The 24,581-nt window shown below is 44.7% G+C and overlaps 1 protein-coding gene across 4 annotated transcripts in view; it reads right to left on the reverse strand.

Annotated features, from left to right (window-relative positions):
- Positions 1-1,861: 1,861 nt before the first annotated feature.
- Positions 1,862-24,581, reverse strand: part of KIF22 (kinesin family member 22) — a 40,507-nt gene continuing 17,787 nt past the window's right edge. For all 4 annotated transcript variants that reach the window (XM_078782887.1, XM_068123966.2, XM_068123965.2 and 1 more), the window contains exons 8-16: positions 15,778-15,898; positions 13,041-13,191; positions 12,845-12,941; positions 10,608-10,779; positions 10,364-10,469; positions 8,981-9,030; positions 6,899-7,048; positions 6,653-6,712; positions 1,862-2,191 (exon numbers count right to left, since the gene is read on the reverse strand). In XM_078782887.1, coding sequence (XP_078639013.1) covers positions 2,168-2,191; positions 6,653-6,712; positions 6,899-7,048; positions 8,981-9,030; positions 10,364-10,469; positions 10,608-10,779; positions 12,845-12,941; positions 13,041-13,191; positions 15,778-15,898 — 931 coding nt within the window. In that variant the 3' untranslated portion in view covers positions 1,862-2,167. The remainder of the gene's footprint in view (positions 2,192-6,652; positions 6,713-6,898; positions 7,049-8,980; positions 9,031-10,363; positions 10,470-10,607; positions 10,780-12,844; positions 12,942-13,040; positions 13,192-15,777; positions 15,899-24,581) is intronic.

Consider the following 24,581-nt stretch of genomic DNA (forward strand, 5'->3'; position numbering starts at 1 on the left):
AGGCGTATGATGCGGTCCTGGGGAAGTCTGTCCCACTCCTCCTGCAAGCCTTGAATGAGCATTTGCCGATTGACAGCCGTTGATCTCCTTGATGCAAGACGTCGCCCACGCTCATTCCATAAATGCTCAATGGGATTGAGGTCAGGGGAATAAGGCATCCAAGGCATCACTTCAACACCCTGTTTCTGGAGGAAGTTGGTGGTCAGGTGAGCAGCAAGGGGTCGAGCGTTGTCCTGCTGGAAAACTGGGATGTCAGGATGTGCCTGGAGAAAAAGCAGCAGATGAGGTCTCAAAACTTCATTGACAACGCTGACTAGTGAGATTGCCTTCGATGACCACCAGAGGTGTCCTGGAACGGGTAAATGCCGGCCCACACCATCACACTGGGTACGATAGATTCGAATTGATCGAATGAATTTGATTGATTGGATACGAACAATTGATCTGGTGAATACAGCATGATGCATACCTATCCCCACCTGTGCGCCATACCCATTGACGCCCATCAGCAGCATGGACAAAATCTGGACTCATCGCTGAACAAGACTCCACTCCCCTGTTGCTGTGTCCAGTGGTGATGCTGCAGACACCATCTTAGTCTGTTCCGCCGATGCACTGTGTTCAACACTGGACCTCTGCAAGGATGTCTTGCCACCAGGCCCCGACTTCTTAAGCGCCTCCGCACAGTAGAGACACTGATGCGGTTGTTGTGGCGACCTTTCGTCACTGCAGCTGTTTGCGTTGCAGGGCGGAAACTATCACGAAAATGCTGCAGCACAATCCAGCGGTCTTGGTTTGGGGTGGTTACCCATGGTCTTCCTCTTCATGGACCATCATTCACAGTTCCAGTTTCACCATAACGCCTGGCCAGGTTGGAAATTGCAGGCTGTGAGCAACGAAGACGTTGGGCAATTGTTCGCTGGCTTACACCAGCCTCAAGCATCCCAATTACCCTTAAACGTTGTTCAGATGTCAGGCATGGCATCTGAATTTTCTTGTTGTTTTCCATGTCAGAAGCCTCTAGTCTAGAGTGACTATAGACAGCAGTAAATGAATGTCTCACCATGAGAACTGAAGGATTTCATTATGAGGGTCATTATTTAAAGGGAAAGATCCCTATATAGAACCACTCAAGCATGCCATTGTAGATCAATCAGGGGATTGAAGTGAAGTTCCCGTCACATAATCAGCCATTACAATTGAAGAAACGTGTTTGTAAAGCTGCACATTTCAAAAAATGAAAGTGGTAAGTTTCTTTTGATTTGATGTTCAGTTTACATTCTTGGTTATGGAGGTGGGGGGAGGGGGCTTTGTGAAAGGGGAATTTCGGCTTGTTGGGATGAATCGGCAGCTGGCACCATTAAGTCTGGCATTCGGAGGACATCAGACAATAACAAAATGCTCCAAGAGAAGGTTCTCAGGGATTTAACTAGAAACATGTCGAAGGGCATTCGTGGATCAAAGTTTCTTGGGAGTTGTTATGTGTGAAGGAGGAGCCAGGGAGCATAATTAAGGCCAGATGTGAGAGAGCGTGTTAACTGGAGTGTAGGTTTTAAAACCAAATTCATTAGTAAGTTCACACAATACGTGGCATTTCATATCTATCCAAATAATATAGACTTGATATATGTTCTCTTAATATTCAATTAGTCAATCTATTCAAATTAAATGCAAAACATGGAATGAAGGGAGAGGGAGACAAGAGGGAGAGAGAGGGAAGCACAAGCACAACAACAGTAGAGAATGGGGACATCGGTAGATCTGTGGAAGGGGGAGGGCTGGGGGAGGAGGGAGGGTACACGGTATAAAGCAAATGAATACTACGAGGAACCCCCGGAAAGAAGCGGGGGATTCAAAGAGGCGGATTTGGGGTGTTTTAATGGGGGTAGAAAAGATCAAAGTTTTAAGCCTAATTAAAAAAACCTTCCTGCGCTCACCACAAGTAAATCCACCTGTTTGACTCATTCGCTCCAGGAGTGCATACAAGTCAAATACAGACACTTCTCAAATTATAGAATGATGAGGTATCATGTTGTCTTACTCGGTTCAAAAAAAAATTGCAACTTTTGAACGTGCATACGAACAGGAGAACAGAACACAAGTTGATCGAGACACCGGCGCTGTTGTCCAGCTAGTGATGTCATCTCCATAGACATCCGACCAGCACTCAGATGTTGCACGTCACGTTTGCCTGCGGAATAGAGACACGTCACTCGCACGCACAGACAAACCATCACTCCTCAATGTAATTAGCTGTCCCCATCCTCCCCTGCATAATAACCCATTTCCACATTTATAATAAACAGAAAATGAAGATGCCTCGTTAAACATACGTCCGAAATGAAAAGGGGGAATTCAAAACAATGCAAAAAGAGCATTTCACAACTCCACAAGGCCAGAGTGCAACGTTCATTCTATGGATCGTCTCCAAGACCCATTGATGAAACAGATGGGCCATGAGTACTCGTCTATTGTGCATTGGCTATTTCGGACCAAGTCCAACGGGGGCGAATAAACATTTGAATACACCGTGAATGTTGGCACAACATGCATTTTAAGGCCATTTTCCCTGCTAGAGCGGGGGTTAGCCTTGCGGTCCCCATGACAATCTTCTCCATTTTGCCCTATTTTCTGCATCTCTCCTTGTTAACCCCCTTGCCCGCATTTCTTCTTCCACCATCTTTAGCCAAGTCTTTCTCGGTCTTCCCCGTCCTCTACTTCCTTCTACATTAACTTCCATCACTCTTCTCAACCAGTCACTTTCATCCTTCCTCAACACATGACCAAACCATCTCAACCTGTTCCTCTTCACAGCATCAATCACAGGCAATATTCCCATCATCTTTCGCAATTCATCATTTGTCTTCCTCTCTCTCAACGATACTCCGCACATCCATCGAACCATTCGCCTTTCCAGCCTTCGTTGCTGCTCTACGTTCATTACCCATGTCTCGCTCCCATAAATCATAACACTTCTCACACATGCAGCATACACCTTTCCCTTCAGCTTCAGCGACACTCTCCTCCTCATCAGCACGCCACTCAGTTCCCGAAACTTCTTCCATGCACATCTCACTCGAGCAACCGTTGCCGAGTCTGATCCACCTTCTCCATTCAGCATGTCTCCGAGGTAGCAAAATGTTTTCACACCTTCCAGCTTCACACCGTCTCCAAGATCCAACTCAACATTTCCTCCATCTGCAGCTCCCTCTGTGCACACCTTACATTTGAATGTAGCTTCGTCTTCTACCGACTCCTCTCTGGCCTTGCCCCCCCAGCTCTCTCTGGGCTCTGTCCCACAAATATTCCTACAGGTCGCACAAGATCTGCCTGCAACCCTCTTATGGTCAAACTGCCAAAATCAAGACTCTCTGCTCACCTTCACTCCTTCATTCCTCTTTTCTCCCGCCTCTGGAACAAACTCCCTCACTCTCTTCAATCCCACTCCACCCTCCAGGTCTTTAAAACAGCTGTTCACCACCATCTCTTATCTTCCCCCATCCAAAACCTTGATCTTTTCTACCCCCGCTAATTTCACCCCAATTCCACTTTTTTGAAACACCAACTTCTGTCCTGGAAGTCCTTGGTGTCCTTGTGTTTTATACTTCTCCCTCCCCCCCCCCTTCCCACGCCGCCTCCCCCCAAGCCCTCTCCCTTCCACACATCTCCCTACTCTCAAATGTTGTGTTTGTGTGCTTCCCCTTCTCTCCCCATCTTGTTTTCCGCTCCCTCTTTTTATATATTTTGTTTGTCTGGTTGATTTGTTTGTGAAGTAAATGTTTGCTCTTTCACAAGCCTTGATTCAGTATACAAAAAAAAAAAAAGAAAAGAAAAAAAAAAAGCTGCCACACTGGTAAATGACCCTCTCAGACCACTACATTTTTGATGAATCCACTCAGCGCACATTGTACATTGAATGGAGTTCACTCCGACACCCTTCCTGCACACAGCACACGGCCACTTCCCAGTTCTTTCCACCTCACCACATGCTTTACCACTTGCCATCACCTTCGTCTTTCCGATATTCACCTTCAGACCTTTTGTCTCCATACATTCCTTCCACTTGTTCATCTTTTCCTTCAGTCCATCCATACTTTCCGCAATCAACACCAGATCATCTGCATACAACAACTCCCACGGTAAACCCTGCTTTACGTTCTGAGCCAGCACCTCCATCACAGCTACAAATAGTAGTGGACTTAGTACCGACCCCTGATGCACTCCCACCTTCACCTCAAACTCACCACTGTTCCCGTCCTTCGTCCTTACAGCTGTGCGCGCTCTTTTGTACATTGCCATCACTACTCTGATCAACCATTCCTCCACTCCTAACTTCCTCAATGCCCATGTCAATACTTTGCGAGGAACCCTATCGAATGCTTTCTCCAGATCAACAAACCCAAAAAACAACTTCTTCCTCTTATCCATGTACTTCTCCTGCAACTGTCTCACAATGAAAAGCGCATCTGTCGTTCCTCTTCCTGGCATAAATCCAAACTGCATTTCGTCGATCTTCACTTTCTTCCTTATCCTCCTCTCCAACACCCTTTCCAATACCTTCATTCCATGCTCCAATAACTTTATCGCTCGGTACGAGCCACACTCCAGAGGGTCACCTTTCCCCTTGTATAGAGGGACGAGGGTACTCAGTTCCCAATCCACTGGAATGCGGCCTTCTTTCACCACCAGATTACAGATCTCTGTCATTCTCTTCACACCCCAACTTCCTGCTGCCTTCAACATATCTCCCACAACTCCCGTCGGCCCTCCCGCTTTTCTACCCTTCATTGCTTTTATCGCTTCCTCAACTTCCTTCTCAGTTATCTTCTCTGCCGGTCCTAAAACTGGGTTACTCTCTATGTTGCCATCCCATTCATTCTCTGTATTCAACAGCATTTCCATATATCTTTTCCATCTTCCTTTAATTCCATCTGGGTCGACAACGATTTGTCCCACTTCATCCTTCAAGCAACTCACCCCCATCACATCACACCTCTCTTTCGCTATCTGCTTTGCAATCCTGAATACCGCTCTCTGACCCTCTTCCGAATCCAAGCGTTCTCCGAACATTTTCCTACATGCCTCCTGCGCCTTTGCTACCTCTTTCTTTGCAGCCTTCCTGGCTGCCTTATAACTTTCATGCTCTGCTGTTTCTGCTCCCGTACCCTTCGCCTTCTGCCACTCTTTGAACTTCTTCCTCTTCTCGTCAATCCTCTTTCCAACTTCAACATCCCACCACCATGTTTCCGAGTGCCTCGGTGGTCCTTTTGTCCATCCACATACCTCACCAACGGCTCCCAACAGACTAGCTTTCATTGACATCCAACCACTTTCAAGCTCAACCACATCATCCTCTACCCTACTCAGCCTCTCTTTTAATGCCTCCCTTACTGTCACCTCTTTCAACCTCCACACCTTCATTCTCGGTTGGTACTTCACCCGCCGAGCTCTCCTCGCACCTTTCACCCTTATGTCGCAGACAACCAAGTGGTGCTGTGAAACAGCCTCCTCCCCCGGGATCACCTTTGTGTCCCGGAGGTGTCCCCTATCTCGCCTACGCACCATCAGGTAGTCAACGGTTGTCGTCGACCCACCTGACGTGTATGTAACAAGCTTATTATCCTCTTTCTGGAACTGAGTATTACAAATCAACAAATCAGCTCCATCAGCAAACTCCAAAATCCTTTCACCTTCTCCATTTCTCACACCATATCCGTAACCCCCATGAACTCCCTCAAAACCATCCATACTCCTTCCCACATGTCCATTCAGGTCTCCTCCTACCACAACAACTTCCTCATCTTTCACGTTTTCCATCAGCTTCTCTATCGCACACCAGAACTTGTCCTTCTCTTCATCGCTTCGACCAACCTGCGGAGCATATCCCGAGATGACGTTCACCAAGAGCTTTCCAATCATCATTTTCACCATCATCTACCTATCACTCACTCTAGTCACACTCACCACACTGTCTACAAACTCCTCAGAAAACAGGACACCAACACCTTTCACGCCCTCCGGGCACCCTTGCCACACAAACTTGTTTTTCTGTCCCTGCCTACCCTTCACCATTCTCACACCACTTCCCTTCCATCTCGTCTCTTGCACACAACATATGTCCACTCTTCTTCTGACCGATACTTCCACCACTTCTCCTGATCTCCCTGTCATTGTCCCTACATTCCATGTCCCAAACCTCAGAAACCGATCTCCACTTCGGGCTGCACCCTACCCATATGTACTTGTAATTGTCATGGTTCTCTTTTTGAGGCAATGTTTTTTGTTTTTTAAGACACTTTAAGACACCTTTTAAGACACTTAAGACCCTTAAGGACCCTAAGACCCTATAGACCCCATTATAACCCTTTGACCATATATAACCCAAAGATCTTCTGTCTAAGAGCCTTCTGCAGTAACACTAGAGGTTCACCAATCATAATGAAAAGGCCGCCCGTGAGTAAACCACCTCAGTACCAAGCTAAGGCGGTGCAAAATATAATTAATCGTTTCATTTTCTCCTTTTTTTCCGGTTCTGCTCATCTTCGTTGTTAGGCACGCAGATAAGATATTCAAAATGCCGGTGTTTGTTTATACACTGCCCCCACATGTGTCAGGTGTTGACCATCACAGTTGAAACCACTGCCTAACTTACCATCCAGAATGAATTGACCACTTTTGATGTGAGGCCCTCCACCTTGGTCAAATCTTCCATCTATCACAATACAAGGGAACCAAAGTAAAGTGGTTTATTAAACTTTAGGCCTCAAACAAAAAGCAAACTTTCAGCTCGAGAAGAAACCCAATGAAAACCTTGTATGTCTTTTACAAAAAAACCTTCTTACATAAACAAACATTCTCCACACATCTCAACCTTTATACAGGAGGACAGGCAAAGTACCTCGGTGAATGGGCCGTGTTCCTCACGCCAGCTGATGATGAGCTTCGCACGTTTCTCACCAACCTTCTGCAAGGCCTTCAACTGCCGCATATTTCCATGGTTCAAGATGTCCAGGACGAGTTGCTTTCGTTTCTCATTAAACTGAGGGGCCTAGGGTTGGGATACGAGTCCATTACGGACATCTTCACTGCAACCCTCGAAAGTCGAGTTTGTACACAGACAAGCGTGTGTGGATACAAATGTTACCGACATAGACAAGCCAAAGTGCAAACCTAATCTGCAGGCCAACCTTGAAATGGTTGCTATTGCAATGGAGTCAACACAAAACTAACGATTAATCAACCGAATAATAGAAAACTTGAGGCCAAAAAAAAAGTAGAAATTCCGAATTGGCAGAAGTATGGAATTTTCTTTGATATTTCCAAAATCGACAATGTACGTGTCGAATATTGAACCTCACCTGAGGAGAAGGTATTGCATTTGAGTCTGTTTGTTTGTCCGCAAAGAATAAATATGATTTTCTCTGCAACCGTTGGTCCGATTGACAGGAAATTTTCACCGTAGGTGCACCTCCACCTGTATAATTTTTTAATGATAATTATGATGTCATATGTGACATGGTATGGGCGCCATCTTGGAAAAACCGAAAAACTTTGCACCTCTATATTTCCGAAAGCGCTGCATAGAAAGAATCGAGACATGGTGCCTCCATTATGACGTAATCGGTCACGTGGTTCGGCCGCCATATTTGTTTCAACACAAAAGCCTTAAAAACCACAAAAACACATCCTGGTGAGGGTCAGCAATCTCCAATTTCTCTTTCTAGTTAATTTTGCAATTTGCTTTTCTGGTCCAAAATTGTGTTTGTGAAAAGCAATGTTGAAACACGAGCAATATTTCATTTTCAACTAGTCATCTCGGACTATTTGTGGGAATAAAGGTGGGAGTGCACCAGGGGTCGGTACTAAGTCCTCTACTATTTGTAGCTGTGATGGAGGTGCTGGCTCGGAACGTAAAGGAGGGTTTACCGTGGGAGTTGTATGCAGATGATCTGGTGTTGATTGCAGAAAGTATGGATGGACTGAAGGAGAAGATGAACAAGTGGAAGGAATGTATGGAGACAAAAGGTTTGAAGGTGAATATCGGAAAAACGAAGGTGATGGCAAGTGGTAAAAAGCATGTGGTGAGGTGGACAGAACTGGGAAGTGGCCATGTGCTGTGTGCAGGAAGGGTGTCGGTATGAACTCCATTCAATGTACAATGTGCGCCGAGTGGGTTCATCAAAAATGTAGTGGTCTGAGAGGGTCATTAACCAGTGTGGCAGCTACATTCAAGTGTAAGGTGTGCACAGAGGGAGCTGCAGATGGAGGAAATGTTGAGTTGGATCTTGGAGACGGCGTGAAGCTGGAAGGTGTGAAAACATTTTGCTACCTCGGAGACATGCTGAATGGAGAAGGTGGATCAGACTCGGCAACGGTTGCTAGAGTGAGATGTGCATGGAAGAAGTTTCCGGAACTGAGTGGCGTGCTGACGAGGAGGGGAGTGTCATTGAAGCTGAAGGGAAAGGTGTATGCTGCATGTGTGAGAAGTGTTATAATTTATGGGAGCGAGACATGGGTAATGAATGCAGAGCAGCAACGAAGGCTGGAAAGGGTGGAAATGCGAATGGTTCGGTGGACGTGTGGAGTATCGTTGAGAGAGAGAGGAAGACAAATGAATTGCGAGATGATGGGAATAGAGCCTGTGATGGATGCTGTGAAGAGGAACAGTTTGAGATGGTTTGGTCATGTGTTGAGGAAGGATGAAAGTGACTGGTTGAGAAGAGTGATGGAAATTAATGTAGAAGGAAATAGAGGATGGGGAAGACCGAGAAAGACTTGGCTAAAGATGGTCGAAGAAGAAATGCGGGCAAGGGGGTAAGGGGAGATGCAGAAAATAGGGCAAAATGGAGAAGATTGTCATGGGGACCGCACGGCTAACCCCCGCTCTAGCAGGGAAAATGGCCTTAAAACTAAAATGCCTGTTGTTGTTGTTGTATCTGTTAAACAAATATAGAAGAATTAATATGCAAAAACCACTCACATTTGAATCCACTGCTTCATACACCTTCACGGAGCCTTCGGTATCACATACTAAAGAAAGAATGAAATGTCAGCTTTGATTAACCGTGTACATTTCAACTTGTGACTAACTTGTGACTAACAATCAGACAGAAAGCAACAGAACTGCCGTTAAACCTGGATGTCACACTATATCCTGTGAAAATCCCTGACGGCCACTATGGTGACAATAAAACTTCGCTGAGATATTCGCCAACCTCCGTGATCAAATTGCAATCTTCATCTTACGATAATTCACCAAATGTCCGTCCGTCTGTTCGAAGGTACCGCAAAAACGGCTCAACCGATCGAAACGATATTTTGTGTGGGTAATCCTGGGATCTCCAGGAGTAAAATAGGCTATTTAGTTTTCCCAATTTCAGCTTTGGTCTCCAGTATTCTCAGGTTTGGACTCAAGCATAACATTCACGTTCGCATTACGTCCATTGTGACGATGTTCTCATTGTGACGATGTATGTGTTCACGGTAGTGTTTGACGTGACGGTGTGAACGTAATTTCGTAATGTTTTTCGTTTCGTAATCCTTTAATGAACGTTTAATGTTTAATGAACGTTAAATGTTTAATGAACGTTTAATGCCCTTCGATGTCCGGGGGTACCTTGCCCTTCGCCGTCAGGCTCGGGTAAACCGCTGAGCCCCATCCGTGATGGGGACTGGGGCTTGAGACAGTGTCCTTCATTAAAAGTATAATAAACGCTGTCTCCATCGATCTTGCCAAGGCCGTAACAGCTATCGGCTCAAAATCCTTTTAACTGTTGATTTGGTACAGTTACACCTATCGGGAATTTGGTACACGTATCGGGAGTACATACGACATAGCGATTGTGAACACGATTATCGATCACGATTCACGATCACGATCACCACGATCATAGTGTATCGATCACGATTTGAAACACGATGGAATAATATTTACCGATATAAACAGTGATGCGGCTTTTATTGAAATTCTAAAGATACTGTTTAGATTTTGATGATTTGCGTGTGATATGATTCAACGGATACGATATGAATCGTTTAAAATTTAAAAAACCTTCAATTTCTGATATTTTGCCTTTTCATTTGAGCTTCCCAATTGGAGCCCCGCCCATAGGGCGGGTACCGTTGCTAGTTGAATGGAATTTGACCGTTGCAGCTACAGTTCAGAGGGGAATATTCACTTTTGCACTTTGTTTACCGACAACATTGCATGCAACAGAAAGGCCCAGTCGAGTCATATTTTAACTCCAATTTACATGAGACTTCTGGTACAGGGCTATCACCATAATTGTCTGATCTGGTAAATATCGCTAAAATGGAACAACCTAATCCCAGACAGACAGGAATTGCTCAGGCCGCCACGTACCTGCAGTGGGTAGGAAAGCATTAAGGTGCACATCTTGGGGTTTGCCAAAAGGTGCAACGACACCAACTGGCGTAGAATTGCCACCAGCGGTGCCCGCCTGCACGACCTGCAAGGGCAGAGTTTGAAGACTGTGAAGTTTGAGACCAGTCTACAAAATACAAGGATTTACAAATTGCATGCAAGACAACTAAATTTGCATGCAAGAAGATTTCGAGCAAAAGTTTGTGAAAAAAGGTTTCCTTACCGGGGAATTTGAGCCACACTTTAATGGCTGACGCTGTTGCTGGTTACGTTCCTTCAGTGCATCGAGTGCAATTTCTACAGGTTGCATGTTCCCATGACTGACAAGCCGCTCTATGGATTCCAGACGCTCCCACACTTCCATCTGGAATGTCTTTTGTTGTTTCAAGAGAGGTCTGCATTCCATTGTAGCAACATTTCAAACAAGTCTAACAACCACCCAAGAAAAATCCCCAACGGGAGTTTAAAGGATTTTTTTTTTTTTGCATTCCATTTTTCCTGATGTTATTCCCTCTCCTTTGGATAGGACCAACCTTTTTCAGAGTTATTTACCTCTAATTCCTCACTTAACAATGACGGACATACCCTTCCTGTCTTTACACCTCACACAGAAAAGGTTATTTATGCCCCACTTGTCACTCCGGAGGATGTTGCCAGCATTATTCATTCTTTGGATACCTCAAAGGCTATTGGTCCTGATGGGATTCCTGTGGTTGTATTGCAAAGGTGTTACCCTGAACTTGCACCAATTCCTGCCAAGCTACGTCACATGCGCATGGCCGTTTCAGGGTTTCCCTCGTCACAAAAAGTCTCTTCCGGTTGTCCCTGCTTCTTTGCTAAGGGATTCGGTGAGCGTTCTATGGCTACTAATTGCCGTCCCATTAGTCTACTTGCTGTGATTTGTAGGATCTTTGAATGCTTTATCAATGAGAAGCTTCATAGTCACCTTGAGGACAAGGAACTTCTTGCTGACTGTCAGTATGGATTTCGCCATGCCAGGTCGACTTACTCTCCCTAATTACTGATCATTTTAACAGGGCCTTGGATTTTAGGGGTGAGACACATTTAGTAGCTTTGGATATTCCAACGGCCTTTGATAAGGTGTGGCATTAAGAGATTGCTGTGCAAGCTTCAGGAGTAGGGTGTGTCAGGTGGAATAACCACCTTCAGAGGCCATTTTTCCCCGCAGAGCAGGGGTTGGCCTTTTTCAGGCACCACGGTCCCCTTTTTGAAACAATGTTTTATGGCCGGATGTTCTTCCTGCTGTCAACCCTGTTGGTCGCCTCATGCGACACACAGGGAATTACCAGTGTACTGGTACTCAATTTGCCGACCTCGGAAGGATGACAGGCTGAGTCAACCCCCCTGGCGTTAATTCAGTGATTGACCGGGATTCAAACCCAGGATCCGAGGATCCCAAAAGCCGGCACCCTGACCATTTAGCCAACACCAGGCTACAATTCCGAATGTCTCGTTCCTGTCTCGTTCCACAAACAGGTCTTTTCCTCCTGTGCACGAGTCCTTTGATCTTTCTGGAAGCATCTGTCCTGTGCCGACTTGGTCTTGATATCTCCCCTAATCTCAGCTGGAAGAGATTTCACGTATTACAGAGTGCTTCAATGAGAGTAGGTAGTCTCTAATCAAGCCCAGAAATATCTACCTCCAGATGCTGTCCTCTATTTGTACAAGACAACTATACGCTCCCTTATGGTGTACTGTTGCTACATTTGAGCTGGAGCACCAACGAGCCTGTCATCTTGCCAGAAGTGTGTAGTCAACTTGGTTTGAGTTGAGCTTGGTTCGTCTCGACAAGCACTTTCGCATCGTCGGTCTGTTGCTCCTCCAAGTTCGTTTTACATGCAAGATATTTTCATGGTAATTGCTCTGCTGCTCTTTCCAACCTGGTACCTTCTGTCGGGGTCTTTGGTCAGGAGATTCGTTTTGCTACCACTTCACATTTATACATTCTGGCGATACCTAAGAGGAGAACGATGAGTTATGCTCATAGCTTTTTTCCATGTGCTGCATAAATTTGGAATTATTTGCCAGTCACATGCTTCGCCACATCTTAAAATCCATTATCTTTCAAGAATAACAAAAATTTATTTCTACCCAGAAAAAAGCAATCAGAACACGATGTCGCTAGTACCCAGCATGCTCTGGGAAGTGTCACTTCCCCCAATCTCAGTGGCTTTGTTAGTGTGAAAGTCAAGTCTCGTATTGTCGTGTGTGTGTGTGTGTGTGTGTATGTGTGTGTGTGTGTGTATGTGTGTGTGTGTGTATGTGTGTGTATATATATATATATATATGTGTGTGTGTGTGTGTGTGTGTGCGCATGTGTGTGCGCGCATGTGTGTGCGCGCGTGTGTGTGTGCATGTGTGTGTGTGTGTGTGTGTGTGTGTGTGTGTGTGATTTGTATCGTAGCTCCTCCACAAGCCTGTAATAAATAAATAACTCACTCGATTAACGAGGTATTTTCTGCATCGTGATGTGTTGCGAGTAAGGCATTTCTGCCCAGATCGCCATCGTTGCTGTTGGACAATCGTCGCTTCATAACTGAATACAAAAGGTACAGAGCCCTTGTTAATCAGTCAACAAATTCCATGCTTTATATTACAAGCAAATTGGGGTTTAATATTTTGAAATTGAGGTCACCTGGCTGCTGGCTCTGCAGGGTGAGTGGACGATTGACCACCTGTTTTGATTTGCTGGCAAAATTGAGTGCAGAGGTCGAATCAAAGAGGCAGCGCTGCTCCGGTGCCAAGTTTGTGACCATCACAGTGTGCGCGGATCCACCAAGAGAATCCTGTCAGGCATAGAAGGCATGGCCCCACACAGTGAAGGGCGACTCAACATGTCCAATGTCCATGCATAATCACCACCTCAAAAATGAGGAAAACATTTCAGTCACACATAAACCCCACTCCATTCCCTCCATATTGCTCATGTGGGAGAATTATAAGCCAAATAATTATTCTACAGTGTTTTCTGATCAGGTGGATAGTAGGTGCATCATCGCTGGCGTTCTGACTGAATTTCTTTGTTTTAAATTCATTTCTCGGGATAGGGAAAGCGTAACTCTTACGGAAGCAATGTTAGACCACCTCCTGTCATGGTTCCTTAAACCAAGCAATGGTAAATTAATTTGTAAATAAGGGGACATCTGTATAGATATATATAGGGTGGTCCAGAAACCCTGAGCACATTTTGAAGAACGATACCTGCAACAAACAATGAAGTTTATTGTTGTTATTTGGTGCAAAACAAAACATGATTACTCGGAAATGGATGTGAGCACAGCAACATGTACAGGCATCACATGATGCACAACAGGGTGAGGTGCATCACGTGATACGCAACAGGGTGAGGTGCATCACATGATGTGGATCGGGGTGAGGTTCGCTCACTGTGCTCCTCGCGTTTGTCTTTGCATTAGTTCAGTTCATTGTGAATTAGATGCCCTAATATGACGGAGGATATCGTGAGACAGAAAATTCGCGCTGTACGCTTGTATTCTGTATCTGGAAATTCGGCTGAAGTTCACAGACAACTTGTCAAAGAATGTGGCGCCGATGCAATTGAAAGAAGAATCATCGGCAGAATAAACAAGCAGTTTGATGAAACCTGCAGAATTCTTCCAAAACAGTCACCAGGTATGCCTCGTACTGTTCGAACTGAGGAAAGCAGAGCGGTCATTCAACAACAACTCGACAGTAACACACCATTATCAACTCGTCGTTTATCAAACATCACCAATATAAGCCGATCATCGATTTGAAGAATTCTAAAAGACCTCAATGCGAAACCATACATACCCGGATTAATTCATCAACTATCTGAGGATGATTTTGACAGGCGTGTTGATGCATGTGAGACATTGCTTGGGTTAATGGATATGGACAATGATTTGCAGAACAGGATCTTGTGGTCAGATGAATCCAAGTTTACTTTATCTGGTTCTGTGAATCATCATAACAGCATGATATGGGCAGTCGACAACCCACGATTTACTGTTGAGCACAACGTCCAGTATCAAGCTAGTGTGTCCGTCTGGGAAGGCATTTCTACTGGAGGCATTGTGGGGCAAATATTTTTGAAGAAATTGTGAATGCTGCAAATTACCTTCTAATGTTGGAGCAGCAGGTATTTCCACTCAATGATGGCCAAATGTGGTTCATGCATGATGGTGCGCCTGCTCATTATGCTGCCAGTGTATGCCAGGCCCTTGATTTGAACTTTACAGACAAATGGAATGGCCGGCACGGTCTTGTTATTTAACACCACCCTGTGATGTCTTCCTTTGGTGTTTCCTCAAACACAAAGTGTATGCGAGGAATCCTACGACCCTTAGACTTGAAACAATTCATCCGTAATGAGACGGCTGCCGTAACGCCTGAAACATGCAGAACTGTGTGTCAGAGTGTTTCACCATGGCTACAGCTGTGCATAGACAATGAAGGAAAGCAGTTTGAACATTTGAACTGATCTGTTTCATGTATATTACACTGATTATAGACTGTTTAACGAGTAAACAAGTTTGTTTTGCACCAAATAACAATAATAAACTTAGTTGTTTGTTGCAGGTATCGTTCTTAAAAATGTGCCCAGGGTTTCTGGACCACTCTGTGTATTGTTGTTATGATGTATTTCTACTTTTGAATTCATATATCTGATTCATTTGCACCATGTGATGTATTGTGATTTGAAATATGGTGTTGGAATTACTCATCTATAATATTACATGCATTGATTCATTCAATGATGTTACATACATGACGAATTATAATTTAGGAAATCTTGTAAATATAAACGTCTATATTTATATATATAATCGAATGAATGTTTTCAAATTAATTATTTTGAAGGAAATTGATATGAAGCTCTTCGACTCTGAGTGGCGCCGAAATATCGGACTTTGAGATCTAATCGACACGTCTTCATTGCTATGATTTACATCAACACAATGCTTTACATTCCTGAAACTGTGTGTAATGTTTGTACATGTTCCGTGACTCCTCCGGAGATCGAATTGCTTCACTCTGCTCTTTGTTTTCCAATCTGCATATCTTTACTTCCATTGCATCAAGCAACGTGCTGCCCTCAGGTTCGGTCAGCTATGCAAATATCCCTTCCCCCTGTTTGAGAACATGAAGGTATACAAGATTGTTCCTTGGGACTATTAGTCAGAGCGAGCTATGATGTCGGGCAGGCATCATGTTAGTCTCTCCAATCGTAATGTGCACATGGATGATAGTTTTGCGCTGTAAATAGATGTTTTTAATAAAACGATTCAATGGACCTTTGAGCCGGTGGTCTTTAGAGCCGAGACCCATGATTTCCCTCCACATTCAAAACTCGAGATTACCGATACCAAGACCAATGCAGCAAATACCTGCAGAAGGCGTGTGAGCTTGCTTTCCCGGTAAGGTACACAGGCGGAGCCCTGATTCAAAGCATCCACAACCTTGCTGAGAGCAAACAGGGATGAGTTGATGGATCCGCTTTCCTTCAGCCTGAAATGCCACATTGTGCCACACATACATTACAATGACAACTATCATTACATGACATCATTGAATGAATGAATGAATGATCGTTTTTAAGGCCATTTTTCCCCGCTAGAGTGGGGGTAAGCCTTGCGGGCCCCATGACAATCATGGTTCCCTGTTTGAGGCAATGTTTTATGGCCGGATGCCCTTCCTGATGCCAACCCTTGGTCACGCTCTGACGATGCGCAGGGATACGGTGCACCTATTCTCAATACGGGTTCCTCCACTTCTAACTTCCTCAATGCCCATGTCACTACTTCACGTGGAAACCTATCGAATGCTTTCTCCAGATCAACAAACCCAAGAAACAACTTCTTCCTCTTCTCCATGTACTTCTCCTGCAACTGCCTCACAATAAAAAGCGCATCTGTCGTTCCTCTTCCTGGCATAAATCCAAACTGCATTTCGTCAATCTTCAATTTCTTCCTTATCCTCCTCTCCAATACCCTTTTCAATACCTTCATTCCATGCTCCAATAACTTTATCGCTCGATACGAGCCACAATCCAGAGGGTCAACTTTCCCCTTGTATAGAGGGACGAGGGTACTCAGTTCCCAATCCACTGGAATGCGGCCTTCTTTCACCACCAGATTGCAGATCTCTGTCATTCTCTTCACACCCCAATTTCCCGCTGCCTTCAACATATCTCCCACAACTCCCGTCGGCCCTCCCGCATTTCTACTCTTCATTGCTTTTATCGCTTCCTCAACTTCCTTCTCGGTTATCTTCTCTGCTGGTCCTAAAACTGGGTTACTCTCTATGTTGCCATCTCATTCATTCTCTGCATTCAACAGTATTTCCATATACCTCTTCCATCTTCCTTTAATTCCATCTGGGTCCACAACGATTTGTCCCACTTCATCCTTCAAGCAACTCACCCCCATCACATCGCACCTCTCTTTCGCTATCTGCTTTGCAATCCTGAATACCGCTCTCTGACCCTCTTCCGAATCCAAGCGTTCTCCGAACATTTCCGACATGCCTCCTGCGCCTTTGCTACCTCTTTCTTTGCAGCCTTCTTGGCTGCCTTATAACTTTCATGCTCTGCTTTTTCTGCTCCTGTACCCTTTGCCTTCTGCCACTCCTTGAACTTCTTCCTCTTCTCGTCAATCTTCTTTCCAACTTCATCATCTCACCACCATGTTTCCGAGTGCCTCAGTGGTCCTTTTGTCCATCCACATACCTCACGAACGTCTCCCAACAGACTATCTTTCATTGACATCCAACCACTTTCAAGCTCAACCACATCATCCTCTACCATACTCAGCCTCTCTTTTAATGCCTCCCTTACTGTCACCTCTTTCAACCTCCACACCTTCATTCTCGGTTGGTACTTCACCCGCTGAGCTCTCCTCGCACCTTTCACCCTCATGTCGCAGACGTCGCATGAATAAATGTAACAAGTACACATACATTCAAAGTACACCGCCCCCATGCCAAATAATTAAATATCCTATAGCGCGGCATTGCCGGGGTGCCTAAGGCGCCTCAGGCACCCGGCAATACCGCAGTGCAGCTCATTGAGGCTGCATTGGGAGGGAGAGGTGTACACAAATTGATTGATTAATCGTATAATTAAAATAGCCTGGTGTTGGGCTAGCGGCTAGGGTGCCAGCTTAGGATCCTAGGATCCTGGGTTTGAATCCCGGTCGATCGCTGAATTAACGCCAGAGGGGTTGACTCAGCCTGTCATCCTTCCGAGGTCGGCTAATTGAGTACCAGTTCACTGGTAATTCCCTGCTTGTCGTAAAAGGCGACAAAAAGGGTTGGCGGCAGGAAGGGCATCCGGCCGTAAAACATTGCTTCAAAAAGGGGACCAAAAAACAACCACAGTCCCCGAAAAAGGCCAACCCCCGCTTTGCGGGGAAAAATGGCCTCTAAAGGTTGTTTTTTTTTTTTTATCGTATAATTAAAATCAATAAAAGATTATCACAAAATATTTTCTTAATCAATTGGCTAATAGCATAACTAAACCACTAGTGCTTCATCCGAAGATGTATCTTTTAGAAATTTAATTAAATGTCATTAATAAAAAATTCAATAATTAATTGATTAATCAATAAATAATTAATCGATTAATTGATTAATCAATAAATAAATAAAATATCCTTGATAGCCACATCACTTGGTCACTCATGTCCAAATATTAGCTTCCGAGCTCAAAAGGTGCCTGTGATATTGGCCAAATGAGAAAGAAAATAAATAAATGATTAATAATGAAAATAAATAAAGAATAATCATTAAAAAATGAAATTATTAATCAATTCGGTCATAGAACACATAAACCACCACCATTTCATCAGCTTAGAAAAAAAATTTGTCATTAATTGAATAATTAAATAATTAATTGATTAATTAATAAATCAAAAATAGCCTTTGCAGCCAAATCACCTGGTCATTGGCATGTCCAAATATCAGCTTCCTAACTCAAAACGTGCCTGAGTTAATGGTCAGAAGAGAAAGGAAATTTGATTAATTAAATAAGTACTTAATTAATCGCTAATAATTAAATAACTCCTCAATTAATTGATTAATCAAAAAACAAAAAATAGCGTTTTTGACAAAGGACTTGCTCACTATTGTGCCGAAATTTCAGCTTCCGAGCTCAAAGGATGGCTGAGATATCGCCCGGACAAACAAACAAACAAGTACAGATACATTCAAGGTACACCGCCCCCATGCCAAATAATTAAATATTCTACAGCGCGGCATTGCCGGGGCGCCTCCGGTGCCCGGCAATACCGCAGTGCGGCTCATAGAGGCTGCATTGGGAGGGAGAGGTGTACACTAATTGATTGATTAATTGTATAATTAAAATCAATAAAAGATTATCACAAAATATTTTCTTAATCAATTGGCTAATAGCATAACTAAACCACTAGTGCTTCATCCGAAGATGTATCTTTTAGAAATTTAATTAAATAGGTCATGAATAAAAAATTTAATAATTAATTGATTAATCAATAAATAATTAATCGATTAATCAATAAATAATTAATCGATTAAATGATTTATCAATAAATCAAAAATATCCTTGATAAACCACCACCATTTCATCCGAATCTGTAACTTAATCTGTAATCTGTAATCTGTAACCGCCGAGCCGGGCGAGAGACGCGCATATTCGCCTGCCTGCCTTTGTTCGAGATACGCGCTGCTAGGATCCCTCCCACCTGCCTGCCTGCCTTCCTTCGGGGAGGGACGTGCTGTGACCGCAGAGGGCCACGCCGGGCGAGCTGTTCCTGAACAACAAAGCCGGCGCGTTCAGCGCATGAACCATCCTTCCTTCATTCCCCCTGTGAGTGTGAACGGGCCCATTGTCTGGGCTTTAAGCTAAGACTGCTTAAGTGCCTGCTCTGTGTCTCTTCGCCTTGTATAGCTGTAAATAAACCTGTGTTCTTCCTTCTATTTGATCGTTCCCATAATTTCCATCTATTGACTAAGCGTGGTACGAATTATATCGCTCTAATCGGGTTCCAATACCAAGGTAACTGCACGGACCACGTGGTGCGCCATCCGCTCGCGTGCACTCAAATTACACGTGGTTCGTGCGAGACTTGATCCCCGCTTCCGTGGCGGCAGGGGTACTTAGGTACGTGCGAACATTGTCCCGAAACCCTGTCCTGCGTCTGCACGGGAGTGGCAACTCAAGTCTCGCGGTTGCGACGACCCAAGGAAAACAAGGGGCTTAATCTCCCCTTGGTAAGGGAACAAGAGGGTCGCGCCAAAACCGTAACATTTGGTGTCCGGGAGTGGGATTGGACCTGGAGTGCGCTTCACGCACTCGAAATTACGAGCGAACGAAATTTAGTTTAAAACCCAAATTATATTCGTACCATGGCTGGCCAAGGTGGTCGAATGCCGGTCGGGGTAGAAATAGAGGAAAAATTGATGACCCAAGACCAGGAGAGACAGTTGGTAGTGGAAGCAGATGAGGGTGCGACAGCTTGGAAAGAAAATGGCGGCGCCTCGCACGTGGCGGCGGAAGCCGAGCCCGCGGTGCCAAGGTACATGCAATTGTTCATGGCGCAAATAACAGCATCCATGAAAGAAATGGGGGACAAATCAAAAAGGGAAATAATTGATGCCCAAAAGGACGAAATGCGGGGACTAAAAAATGATGAATAAAATAAATGAAAGAATGGACACCGGAGGGGAGACATTAAAAAAGATGAGGGAGGAATCCAGGTGTGACATGAAAAAGGCGGGGGAGGACATTGGGCGCATGTTGAGCGGGAAGGTCGCATTGGTACGCGACGAGGTGACGCGGTGTGAGGAACGCGTGGGGAGCGAGCTTGAGCGAGGCACAGCCAAGTTGACCGGGGATAATGAAGTCGCGACGCAACAGGAAATTGTAGAAGAGCCGACGATCGTCGAATTGGGGACGAAAATGTCGGGGGCGCCGGGGAAGGTCGAATTGGAAGACGAAATTTCATGGGCGCCGGCGGTCGTCGAGGAAAAAGAAATGATTGGAATTAAAGAAATAATTGGGGCCGAAGAGACGGTAGAATCGGAAAATGAATCACAGAGGGAAGAAATGGAATGCACACAAAGTTCGTATTCACACCGTGATGCCGTGCTTGCTAACCCCAATAGAGGTTTACAGGTGCTGGCGAAGAAGCCGGGGAAGGAAGCCGGGGAAGGAGGTGAGAAATAATGGCGCGAATGTGTTTGGCGCGAACGGGTTTTTGGCGCGCTTGGGACAGAGACGAGACCCGGGCGGTCGCGGAAGGTCCATTGTGCGGTGTACGAGGGCGACTGGCACGAAGTATGAGAGAAAGTGTGCGCAAGAGTGTGCGATAACCGAGTGTGTTACAGAGTGTGAGGGAGAATGCACACCAGACTGTGTGTGAGAAAAGTGTGTAACGGGATGTGTGCAAGGCGCGGGGACGCCTGGCTGTGCAAGTGTAGAGTGGGTCGTGAGGTGTGAGGACGCGGCTCAAGCATCGACACCGACCGGGGTAGCGTTTAGTGGTACGGGTAGCGTATGTGAGCCCCCGGTGAGTTGTGTGCAGCAGGGACCGGCTGGGATCGGTGCCGCGGCAGTTTCACAAGGACCGACGTGCACGATTCGTGCTGGCCCCTGCACTGTATGGTTGGTGCCGTGCCGTGGCGGCAAAGGCAATCGGCGAGGTTCGAGGGGAGGTAGGAGATTTCGGAGCCGCGCACCTTGGCGGGTGCGGTGCTCCGACCGGGGCCGGTTGGGTCATCGTGCGTGGGACCGCGACGCCCCGCACAGGGATGGGGCCCTGCACCTCGGCCCATCCATACCTCCCCCTTTGGATCAAAAATGCCGGACGGACACCACTTACAGGCGACCAACCACCCGAATGGATCGCTCTGCCCTCCGAGGCCGAGCCGTGACGACAATGTACATCCACTTGGAGAGGCTCGTAGAGTGTAGCGGACTGATGAGGATAGTGTACCCTAGGTGGGGGAATGGAAGTTTGACCATTCATCACGCGCCCGGTAGGGTGCATCAAACGCCCCATGATTTTCAAAAAGTTGTTGTATTTTAATGTCTATTCCCTCAAATGTTACACTTGTTGGTAGAAGTATGTATGCAAAAAATAGATGAAATCAGAGGTGGTCCTGGGTGGCCACCGGCCACTTTTATATATTTAGGGCCATTTAGGGCCACAGCTAAACTACTTTACAAGATAATGTAAAATTAACTACAAGATAATGTAAAATTAACCATTATACCTATATACAAAAGTAAAGTCCTACTTTTACTAAATGCCTAATATCAAACAGTTAAAACAACCTTACATGTCAATGTAAAATTAACCAAAATCGTTCTTCATATTACAAAGTTGTAGTACAGTGTTGTAGTATTGTACTTTCATTGATTAAAAGTTTGAAAATGTATTAAGCACAACGCCAATGTCACTACTCCAACTTTGCTCGTTTCCGCAAATTTGGCCTCGCTTTGCGGTCACATTCAACCACTTGAAGAAGATTTTGGAAGTGGTCTTCTCTTCTTGCAGTTGAGACAAAATCAGTTGCGAGCTTTACTGCTCTCTCCGCAGGGTCATTCACAACATTAAGCCCATCCACAATGGACTTGGCTGCCTTGAAGTGCTCATTGTTCTGCCAAGTGTCAACATCCTCTGTTAGGAAGGTCATATCTAGGTGAAGAAGGTTTACTGTAAACCACGAGTCCTCGTTCACAAGATCAGCCAGGGTTGTCGCTTCTGTAATTTTTGGAAATGACGGTTTGCCATATCCAGAACCGTAGCGGTGTTTTGGAGTGCTTGGCATTTCATCTGGTTGTATGGCCAGTAACACATCTGCAAGGGCACGACGATCCTTTTGAGGAATTGCATTGCTGAACAGTGCCAAAACAACCAGTTCTGGGGTTAAATACCACAAATGTCTATCAAAGGCTTTCACAGCGCTGACTGAAATGGTTGAGTTGACAGCTTTATAGTTGAGCAGAGTCTTGTAAAAGCACAAATCAAACCATGGGGCATTTGAAGCAGACTGACATATGAGCCACCAATCACAATAAATATAAACAACAAAAACAACAAACTCCTTCAGTTTTTTCTGTTGATGTTGTGTTGTTACAGTTCCTCGAGGTAGTAGAGAAATTTGCTCTTCAAGTAGGCATATTTTGATGGAATAAAGAATCTTTGACATCCACCTTGCTTTATGCATGGCCCCTGGTCTGTGGAGTGTTCCTTGTTTTGTGACATCATCATCGAGGACTACCTGGCAGAGTTGTGCCATTTCCTTGTAGTCTTCCCTACAGTATGAAGCGCTTGTGCGGATTGTGCTTAAAACCTTGTTTTTGCAGGATAAAAGCAGCTGTTGTGCATAGTCATTGTACATGGAAATGTCAATTTTGGTTAAACTTTCATTCTTTGCATGCGATATGCGTTCCCAATTCTTCTGGAATTTTTGGAACAAAGATACTTCTGGAGACTTTGATGCCTCAATTTTGAGAACGTCAAACACATGATCCAGGATTACCTCTCCAACATGATGGCGACATGCACACCACAGAAGAGCACGGTCCAGTTTTGATTGAATGGTAACACAGGCAGCTGTAACGTGTCCAGTGTTTGATGCTGTTGTGTCAAAACATAAGTTGACAACTGATTGTTTGCACTTCCATGAATGTAGATACGTGTAAGTGTGCTCGGCAATGATGTCACCTGATGACCTATCACTTCCAGGAGGATATCTAGCCACCCCCAGTAGCTTTACATCAGTGGCATTCCCAACCAACACTGGCAATCTTTCTTCCTTGACATTCTTGTTTGTGAGCGTTGGTATCTGCTTGCCATCCCAGTGAAGTGTTGCAGCTGTTGGGGCGATCCAATTTTCTTGAATATCTTTGGCGATAGCACTTGTTATTGATCGTCGAGCCTTATCAGCAGTTGAGTACGACTTGGCCACACGACGTGGATCACCTCCTGCCTCTTGAATTACAGCTTTGGTGAGCGCAACCTGTTGAACAGGAGTTATGTTTAGTCGAGTAGCAACAGACACAACTGAATGTCTTTTCAGAATATCATGAGGAATAAAGGCAGATGTACCTGCATATGTTGATCTGTGGTGACTACGCTTCCTTTGAAACTCTGGAATCGCCTCTTCTTCAGTTTCTTCCAAGCTATCTGCAGAGTCACTATCATCAGAGCATACAGAACTAATTGTCATCTCTTGTACACTGGATGATTCATGACGTTCTCGTCTTGAAGCTTCCGCTAAGAGGCGTTTTTCTTTTCTATGATCTTTATCAACTTTCTTCTTGTCAACACCACCAAATGAGGCTACTCTGTCAGATTTCATTGACTCTAAAAATACTCTATCTTCCTCATTCTTAATGTTTGTCATTGCATCTTTTGTCCATACACCAAAGGTCTTATCAAGACGTTCATTCATGGTTTGCAACTTAGCCAAAGTGCTTGGAGATTCTCGGCGAGAAACAGGTATTTGACGCAATTTGTTATTGTCATTAAGAAGGTCAAGTATTAGTTTGCAGCATTGATGGTCTGAAAGCATAGGAATATTTGCTTTAGTGTAGAATTTTTTCAGCTGGATAAGGACGATGCTGGCAGATTTCCATTTCAGTGGCTGAGTTTGTTTGCCTTCACATATTTCTTTCTGGATGTACCACATCACGCATCGAAGAACCTGCCGGCAAGTTGGGAGGCGGACTCCTGTCAATGTACCATCTGCTTCTGTAAAAGCATTGCCAAGACCAAAAATGGCACTTGCTAATCTGGTCTTCTTATCTGCCATCTGAAAGAAAATAAAGGATATTATTAGACTACTAGTATGGGACCCACGATTAGACCTCCGATTTCATTCATGTAAAAATACAAACTAATTATCAAACCATCGTTTTTTGCATAAAATTGTTATATTTGTATTCCTCTCATCAAGACCTTCAATTTGATACCAAACATGACTAGGTTTGGGTGTAAAATAACAAAATCAAACATTTTTACATAGTGCGGCCCAGAAAATGGCCCTAAATATATAAAAGTGGCCGGTGGCCACCCAGGACCACCTCTGATTTCATTTATTTTTTGCATACATACTTCTACCAACAAGTGTAACATTTGAGAGAATAGACATTAAAATCCAAGAACCTAAGGGCGTTTGATGCACCCTAGCGCCCGGGCTCATGAGC

The sequence above is a fragment of the Myxine glutinosa genome, chromosome 8 (assembly GCF_964187855.1).
Source record: "Myxine glutinosa chromosome 8, kmMyxGlut1.1, whole genome shotgun sequence".
NCBI classification, from domain to species: domain Eukaryota; kingdom Metazoa; phylum Chordata; class Myxini; order Myxiniformes; family Myxinidae; genus Myxine; species Myxine glutinosa.